The 9,899-nt window shown below is 37.5% G+C and overlaps 1 protein-coding gene across 1 annotated transcript; it reads right to left on the reverse strand.

Annotated features, from left to right (window-relative positions):
- Positions 1-4,521: 4,521 nt before the first annotated feature.
- On the reverse strand, positions 4,522-5,154 carry LOC135218111 (uncharacterized protein K02A2.6-like). The gene has a single exon (XM_064254257.1). The coding sequence runs from the start codon at positions 5,152-5,154 to the stop codon at positions 4,522-4,524; it is 633 nt and encodes a 210-aa protein (XP_064110327.1).
- Positions 5,155-9,899: the final 4,745 nt, after the last annotated feature.

Genomic DNA, 9,899 nt, shown 5'->3' on the forward strand with positions numbered 1-9,899 from the left:
CAGATCACACAAACCATAGGCCACTCGAACCTTTTATCCTCAATTATTTGAATACACTATGGAAATCATTAATTAATGTTCACCAGAAACCAGTTTCCAAAATCACTGGAGTTTATGGAATACCTTGTAGGGACTGTGATAAGTCACATTCGGTTTCATTAGTAAATCTCTCCGTAAGATTAATGCAACATAAACGATCAGTTAGATATGGACTACATAGTTCAACAATTTTCCGTCATATAAATAACACGAGCCATACCATAGATTGGAACTCATCCCGAATTTTATACAAGAGCAGCTTTCGATACAAATGTAAAACTGGTGGAATCTTCACTGATAAAGCACCAAGATAATAGGATCAACATTTCCAATGCCATTGAGCTTGGGATCGGATCAGATAGATGTCATCTTCCTCAAGGGAACGATGAAGCGGATTAAAACAATTGACAGAACCCAAGGTGGCTCACCGATATCCAAAGGCATCACCAAAGGGGATATCTCCTGCTATATATTTCATTAATGAAAATCCTTCTGTCATTCACTGCTTGATAAGGGTAGAAGTAAATCCACCGAAATATAGTCCTTTGCTTTAAAACAGTGTCTTAATGGCCTTATATACGTTTATATATATATATATATATATATATATATATATATATATATATATATATATATATATATATTATACGTATATATATATATATATATATATATATATATATATATATATATCACATAAAGTAGAAGCCACGAAGGAAAGATAAACAACGAAGTTTCTCTACTAGATCTTTCGACTCAACGTCTTTTACTTAGCAGATGAACTGACTTACATGAGAAATTGAGAGTACAGGAAAAGTCGTTTAAGTGGACAGATAGGGATTATAAGGAGATTAGCACCTAGAATCCGACACACCTGGAGAATGAGTAACCTTCCAAACAAGCATAAACATGGGTACAATTTAAGAACAAAAAGTTTAAGTCCAACTGCTCAGACTCAGGGACAAGACAATTAAAGGATTATACAGGGTGCCAGCTGACCACATTCAGATCTTTTGGAAAACAAAAACTTATTCATAAAAAACATATTAAACATGCATATACAAAGAAAATATCTCTAAGGTAACTAATTTGTGTTTAAGTCTGTAATTATATCTTTGAGGTCATTCTTAAACATGTTACAAATAGAAGGGTCTAAATGAAACAGGCCACGACTAATATTAAAATTGCAATGGGAAGTAAGTTGTATTATGGTATTCTTTGTGCATGGAATTCTTTGAAAAATGCTATTTACCTAATATCATTTATATTCCTGTAAACTGGTATAGATATGGTGATGATATTTTAGCTGTTCTGCCTGCTGGTATTGATGTAAACGATTTACTCTCTAAATTAAATAACCAGTTACCATCGATTAAGTTTACTCTAGAATTGGAAAAAGACAATTGCCACCCTTTCTTAGATGCTTTGATACATAGAGAACCATTTCAATGTAAATTCAGTATTTATAGGAAACCAACTAACAACTTAACATTTCTATTCAGGCCACCATCGTAACATCAAAATATCAATTTCTTTTTTGTTTTTACGAGCATTGCGCATTGTCAGTCCCAATATTTTGATCAAGAAATTGAATACATAAGAAAAATAGGGAAAGATTTATGTTATCCTTCACATATATTTGATATTTGCTATAATAAAGCCCACAAAAAGTTTTATAGTGTAAGTAGCATGGAGAAAGAAAATTCTAAGAACATTCTCAGTTTGCCTTATTTTAACTGATTTGAAACCATTAAACCATTGTTAAAAGCCCTTAAAATCAACCTTGTTTTTCCTATAATAACACACTAAAAGGAATGTTGATAAAAAATGGCCCCAGGGAAAGCAGCATCATAATATATATAATTCCATGTATGGACTGCCCCTCCTTTTATCTCGGACAGTCGAGCAAGGGCTTAGAAGTAAGATTAAAACAGCATAAATATTCTGTCAAAACTGGGCAAACATCTAATCCAATATTCATTCATTTAAGTAAAAACAACCACCGGATAAATTGGACTGGTAGTTCAGTAATTGCAAGATCAAAAGATGTCTTATCACGATATCTTTTAGAATATCCCATAATACAACTTACTTCCCATTGTAATTTTAATATTAGTCGTGGCCTGTTTCACTTAGACCCTTCTATTTGTAACAACTTTAAGAATGACCTCAAAGATATAATTACACACTTAAATACAAATTAGTTGCCTTAGAGATATTTATTTATATATGTATGTTTAAGTTTTTGTTTACCAAAGATCTGAATGTGGTCAGCTACTGCCCTGTATAATCCTTTTATTGTCTTGTCCCTGTGTCTGAGCAGTTGGACTTTATCTTTTTGTTCTTAAATTGTACCCATGTTTATGCTTGTTTGGAAAGGTTACTCATTCTCCAGGTGTGTTGGATTCTAGGTACTAATCTCCCTATAATCCCTATCTGTCACTTATACGACCTTTCCTGTACTCTCAATTTCTCATGTAAGTCAGATCGTCTGCTAAGTAAAGGACACTGAGTCGAAAGATCTTGCAGAAACTTTTTCCTTCGTGGCTTATACCTTCATTTATAATTTATTACATTCCAAACTCTTGTGATTCAGGTAGTGTGTGCGTGTGTGTGTGTGTGTGTGTGTGTGTGTGTTCACAAATACAGGTATTTATTTAAATTCGACACCATCTGAAAAGACGCTATACTATTCAGTCATCACTGAGTCCTCCTAGTCTACTCAAGATCCGGTAAGCAATTTCAATACTATTTACTGCTGTCTTTGTCTATAAAAAAAAAAAAAAACAACTATCAATCATAACGTTCAAGTTGTCTTTGTTTTCTTACAACTAAATTCTATATTCAGCTAGTAAATGTGGTGAAAAATACTATCCGCTCCCGAATGCCTCGACAACTAATCAAATGCAAGCAGAATGACATAATACATGAAATTTCAAGGAAAAGTGCCAATACGAGAAAAACTATCACAATTTACTTGGCAGAATACGAAAACTCTTATTAAATTCTACAATTTCTCCTTGTCACAATAACTGAAATGTTTTCACGTCAAAGGCAATAACAAAGCAAAACCTTGAACAGAAAAAAATATACCTATATACTACTATAAAAGATTCACATCAGCCGTGCACTTGATGTCTAGGCCATTCCCTTACGACGCTCCTGATTGGCTGTTGATAAACCAATGACAGTGTTGGAAACTCTCAGTCTCTCTCGAGAGTTCACATAGGCAGGATGTATGTTCCATCTCTCCTGAGGTATACATCTTTCAAGAGAGGTGGAACATACATCCTGCCTGTGTGAACTCTCGAGAGAGACTGAGAGTGTCCAGCATCGATGCAATTTTTTCTTAACAACATTGGCTTTTAGCAGTGTTACCATAAGCAGTTCTTCTGTTTTTTTAACGTTATTTATGATTTAATGGTTAGAATGCGTATTTTCCGACGTAGAATGATTTTCCGTGACGTAAAAAAAAAACTACACGTCACTAGCTTAACATAAAATATTTTTAACGAAGAAACATAAAGGATTTCAATAAATTTCATTTCTATAAATAAGCAGGATATATTTTATAACTTTATTTTCATAATGACACATAAAAAGGCAAAGTGGAGAATCTTATTCTTCAGTGCCGTGGCCTGTGGTCGGAAAAGCCACGGAGGGTTGCCAGATGTCACCAGAAAGTCACAGTAGTAGACGAAATTCCTCAAAACGGCAAACCTGACTGTCCAGCCCTGTGATTAGCTTATCAACAGCCAATCAGGAGCGTCGCAAGGGACTGGCATAGACGTCAAATGCACGGTTGATGTGAATCTACTATAGCTCACGTTATCAGTGTGTGTGTTCGATGTGTTATCCTTATCACTAAAGGTTGGAGATGAAGGAAACACCGAAATATTAAAAGTAGGTTCTTAATGTCTAATGAAGTATACAAAAACACAGAGGTGCAAAATAATGTGCAAGCAAGGAAAACAGAGCGGTGCTGTACTGGCGAAACATGACTGCCAGACGGGCGAGATTCAGTCATTACATATCGTACATGACATTTGAGAATAGATACATCAAATACATAGGGAGGTATATAAATGAACACGAAATATAAAGAACACATTACATATGCATAAAGGTTCATATATTGTAGTGAATGTTTCTTTCATTTACCTACACCTCCCTCCCCCCCACGCTCATTGTACTCTCTTGAGCGGACTCTTTCCTGTGAGCCTTTGAGAACGACGTGGGGACATTGGGGGAATATCAACTAAGGACTGCTTTTCCTGGTCCAAGCAAGGGGCCACAGGGGAATGAGGGGATGGGTCCACACAAGGGGTGGCACTGGGCGAAGGAAACGACGGTTTTGCCACCAGACACGACCACTAGGGAGACGAATTTCATAATCCCTTGACCGGCCGAAACTCATGACTACCCTGACCTTGTCCCAGCGACGAGAAGTCGGGTCTTGGATCCGTACATGCTGTCCAGTAGTCAACCTGGGTAGGGGGCGGGCATGCTGTTCGTACTGGGTCTTAACCTGCTCAGCACAGTGGCAGCACGGCGGTCACAGTCCTCCGTCTTGACCTGCCACTCCTCTGAAAAGGGGACTTTCTTAAAAAGGGACTCTGTGTTCAGGTTTGGGATGCATGACCGAAGAGGTCGGCCATACAGGATCTGGGCAGGGGAGCGTCCTGTGAAATTGGGAGTATTCCGAAGCTCTAAATGGCCTTGGTCAAACTCTTCTCTATCAATGTTGCCAGAGGGTACCGTTGTCAGGATGAGATGCTTGATTGATTTCACGGCGGCCTCGGCATGACCGTTCGATTGTGGATAATATGGGGAGGTTATCACATGTCGGACTCCCCATCGCTCCATGAAGTCCCGGAACTCATTGCTGGAGAACTGTGGTCCTCCATCGGTCCTGAGGCGGAGGGGCACACCAACTTCCCGGAAGTAGCGGCAGAAGATCCTGATTGTGTTAGAGGCGGTAGTATCACCTTTGCATGGGACAACAACAGGCCATCCTGAGAGTCGGTCAACTATGACGAGGAATGCTTTTCCTGCAACTGTAAAGAAGTCTGCAGAAACAGATTCAAAGGGCGTTCTAGGGTTGTCGTCGTTCATTACCTGGCATGACTCACAAGCTCCAATTGTGTTGGCAATGTCTGAGTTGATACCAGGCCAGAAGACAGCCTGTCTTGCCCGGCGCTTCGAAGCTTCCACGCCCCTATGACTGTCATGTAGGCAGGACAATCTGTGGTGGCAAGGGCGGCAGGAATTATAACTCTTCCTCCATACAAAACGAGGTCACCATCAGCGTAGAGCTCATCTCGTGTCTTCCAGTATCTTCCAGTATGGGAGTAAGGAGTTATGCAGATCATATCTGTTGGAGAGGAATCCTGAGGTGACACAGTCGAGCAGGCGAGTGTAGACAGGGTCTGCTCTCGCTGCATCTCGTAGATCCTGTAGAGTCCTGTTGGCATCTTGAGCTGGAGACTTTCCTGAAGAGGTGACAGCATACACAGCCATGACTGTTCGTAGATGGGTGGTGGAAGGGGCACCTGCAATTTCGTCCTCTGGTGTGGGGTGGCTAACTGGGGCTCAAGACAAAGCATCAGGAATGTTCAGAGACTTGCCAGCACGCCACATAGCTGTGAACAAATAAGGCGAAAATTTCTCCTTCAGACACTGGAGGCGAGGATTTTTGATGGCGTCCAGCGAATAATGATTCAGGATAGGTATGAGGGGTCGGTGATCCGTCATCAGAGTAAAATTCTGTAGGCCGGCAAGATACAACCTTCATTTTGACATTGCCCAAACCACGACCAGCATCTCGAGCTCAATAGTAGCATATCGTGTCTCTGCATTTCTAAGGAATCGAGAGCCCACACTGTACTAAATGCAGGCGTCCACTACCATGGTCCTGCAGAAGGGCATATCCAATACCATTAAGGCATGAGGCATCTGTCTGGAGGACAACAGGCAGGTCTGGGTCGAAGACAGCGAGAACAGGTGGACGGAGGAGTGCTAACTTGATGCGTTGAAAAGCCTCATCATGATCAGGGGTCCAAACAAATGTTCTCTTGGGGCTCATCAGAGGGCGTAGAGGCTGAGCTGTAGTGGCAATGTCAGGGGTGAACTCTGCCAATTGGTTGACCAGGCCCATGAATGATCTGAGGTCGGTCAGGTTAGTTGGAGTCGGGAAATCCCTGATGGCACTGACTTTTTCTTGATCAGCCAAAATGCCTCTCCTGAGAGCATGTGTCCACAGAACTTGACAGTAGGTGCGGCAACCACAAATTTGTCTTTGTTGAGGGTAATCCCAAACTTGTGGCACCTGGTGAGCATTTCATGGATGCGGTAGAGGTGTGACTGGTAATCCTCGTCATGGAGAAGGATGTCATCGACGACCTTCACGCAGTTCTTGATTATTATTATTATTATTATTACTATTATTATTATTATTATTATTATTATATTATTAATTATTATGCAAACCCTCAGTATAGAAAGTATAAAAGAGGAGAAGGCGTCTTAATCATAAATTTGCATATATTTGAATCGAAAAGGAACCTGACTTCGAAGAGCAAATATCCATTAAAAAGAGCTTATCTAAGTTGAAAGTTTAGATTCGGTTTAACGTCAGAAAGGCCTCTTAAAAAGGGTGAATTTGACTTTGCCAAAAAGGAATATTGAAAATAAGTAGAGTATCAATTATGTAAGATTTATATGTTATATAAAATATGTCTAAGCGCACGCACACATACATGAACATACACACACACACACACACACACACACACACATACATACACACACACACACACACACACACACACACATATATATATATATATATAATATATATATATATATATATATATATATATATATATATGAATTTACGCAAATATACAAAAAATTCACTCATATATATATATATATACATATATATATATATATATATATTATATATATATATATATATATATATATTTATATATATATATATATATATATATATATATATATATATATATATATATATATATATATATATATATTTATTTATATATTATTGAAAGCAGGAGCATGTTCATTACGCTAAATGGTCGCGTTAATAACAGGATGGATGACCACCAGGAGATGCCTTATGCTGTCAGCACTTAAGCCATAATCGGTCTGGAAGGCTAGCTTATTCTAGAACAAAACCCGTCCTAAAGAGAATAAAGTTATACGGTGATTTTTTTTTTATTTAGGTCTAAATTACCAAACAATATGTTGATCCAGAGACAAAACAAATAGTCACTGTCACCATATGTAAATGCCGAATCATGAATGAAAACCTGAGTTGAAAACAACAACAATAGTAGCTTCAAACTTTTCCATAGAAGATTAGAAGATTCGTCAGCAGTGCAATGAATACCCCTTTACACACACTAAACCATTCACCTATACTCACCAAGCAATAATCACTCTTCCAGGGTAACAAGACCCTTCCCTTTCAGTATTCCTCTCATTCTATCCGACCCCTTCTGGATATTTCTCTCCTCCTTCCTGCTCACACTTCTTCCGAATTATACACCTTTTTCACGAACTTATCATCCCTCATTATTACCACATGCCGTCAAAACACTATCTCAAAATAATCTGAGTATCCTTTCACTTAAACTGCCATTTTCCTTTGCCGATTAGTTCTCTATATGACACTTGTTACTAAGAGTTACTCATCTCTACCAACACCCGCTATATTTACTCGATCATACATAAACAGGTCAAATGCCTCAATTCTTACAGAATTTGTAACAATAGTCATCTGTCCAGTCTCCTGGTTTCCATTCATCCCCATAACCTTACTGTTACTTTTAACATTCTCCTACAACTTTGTACTAACATGCATAACTTCCTGCATCAATCCATCTATAAAAACATTGAACGGGTATGAAGCCATGCCACATCATTGCCTCAGTCCACCTTTTACAACAATCGAGTAAATCTCTTGGGTAGGTATCTTATTACATGCTTCCTTATGTCATAAAACCCCTTAAATATGCTAAAAAAAAACTCTTCAATTTCACTGATTACCAGCATACGCCATGTTGCCTTCATATCCATATAATAAAACCTTTTCCTAGGTACAAGTATGCCATACGAAACTTTTTACTTCCTAACTTTTCACATAATTTTTATATAGCAATTACTTAATCAGTTCCTCACTTTTCACACAATTTTTATATAGCAATTACTTAATCAGTTCCTCATTTATTAGCCTTTTCATCTGCCTTATTTTTCTGAGGAAATGGAGGAAATACATATCATACATCTTTCCAGTTATACTGACGTTATGCCCCTAAGGTTCTGTAATCCCTTCTGTCCCTTTACATTTATACAATGGAATCCTCTCACCCATTCCTTCAGAACCCTTCTCTTATCTAGACGCACTTTACATTCAATTACATTTTCATTACTATACTAGAGCGTCTCGCTTGTAATCCCGTCAGCTCAAATTTGCACTAACTCTTTCCATTGTTGCATCATTCAGCTCTGTTTCTCTTCTATCTTCAATATTCATCAAGTGTTCAAATTACTCCAAAGACTCGCAGACTGTATTCAGCTCATAACATTTCCGTCTCCTTTTAATTCTCACATCATTATTGACTATCATACCTATCCTCTTGCATTACTGTAAACGATCTTTGCTTTTGTCAAGGAATCACACCTGAAATAATATCCTTTTTCCTTTCACAAAATCTTTCATTTTCTCATCCCACAATTTACTGTTTCATTTCCACTTCGCAATTTCCTATACCCAAAATACATTCCCACTTTCTTCTTGACTTCGCTAATCATTCTCTAATATACTTGGAAAGTACATGATCTTTTCTTTTTTCAGGCAGTAGCACTTCATTCTCCAATGTACTTGGACGGTGGCTGATATTTTCTTTTGTTATGCAATAGCACCTCCAGTCATCACATTTTTCTGCTATAAAAATGTAATTTTTATTTTTATCCCACAACTCAGGATGGTTTTTTCCTTTCTCCCAACCCTCCTAGTTTCATAAATGTCCCTCTGGCGACTCTGAGATCCCATGCTTGAATTTACCTTACTTCTAATATAACTGTTACACGCTCTTTCATTTAAATTTGGCTCATTAACTCTCAAACTCACTTTAATTCCTACTGTTCATCCATTGGACTTAAGCACGGAACCATGTAACTCAGTCAATTAACTGAAGTTGAGGTGTCAAGCAACTTTACACCAAAATAGTTTTTGGGAATCAATTGGTTAACATCTTTCAGAGACATCTATTGTATGCGGACATGAATGTGGTAAACACACACGCCCATGCACACACACATATATATATTGTAAAAAAAACACCTCAATTATTTCGTTTTTAGTAAATGTAAGCTATTTGTGGGAATAAACAAAAGAAACTCCTTTTTATTACTTACATTTAATTAAATTTGTGATCACTCAACCATTAAATAATTAAAATACGGCACACTTAAATAATTATGCAGTAAAATAACGATGTTTAATAGAAAAAAAAGTTCATAACATCATCATATTAAATGAAAGCCATAAGGGCGTAGCCATATAACTTGGACGTGCATGTGGTGTTGTTTACTTTGTTAATAGCTTTTTGAATAAACGTGGATTTGTAGTACAGTAATCGACTTCTATGTTAGGTTAAATTAGAATAATAACGATAAAATTTCAACATGCTTTTCCAAAGGCGTAACGAGAGTTGTTACTTTCTACAGCAATATATAAACGAGTAATATTTGCACTTTTTTTTGTTTTTTTTTTTTATCACATGAGCCAAAGAGTAACACGAAATAGAATTGTTATTTGGAAACGATAA

Source organism: Macrobrachium nipponense, chromosome 9, assembly GCF_015104395.2.
Source record: "Macrobrachium nipponense isolate FS-2020 chromosome 9, ASM1510439v2, whole genome shotgun sequence".
NCBI lineage: Eukaryota > Metazoa > Arthropoda > Malacostraca > Decapoda > Palaemonidae > Macrobrachium > Macrobrachium nipponense.

What these genes read in the sequence shown, in the direction of transcription:
- LOC135218111 (XM_064254257.1), bottom strand. Translation starts at nt 5,154, where the DNA reads ATGAACGACGACAACCCTAGAACGCCCTTTGAATCTGTTTCTGCAGAC.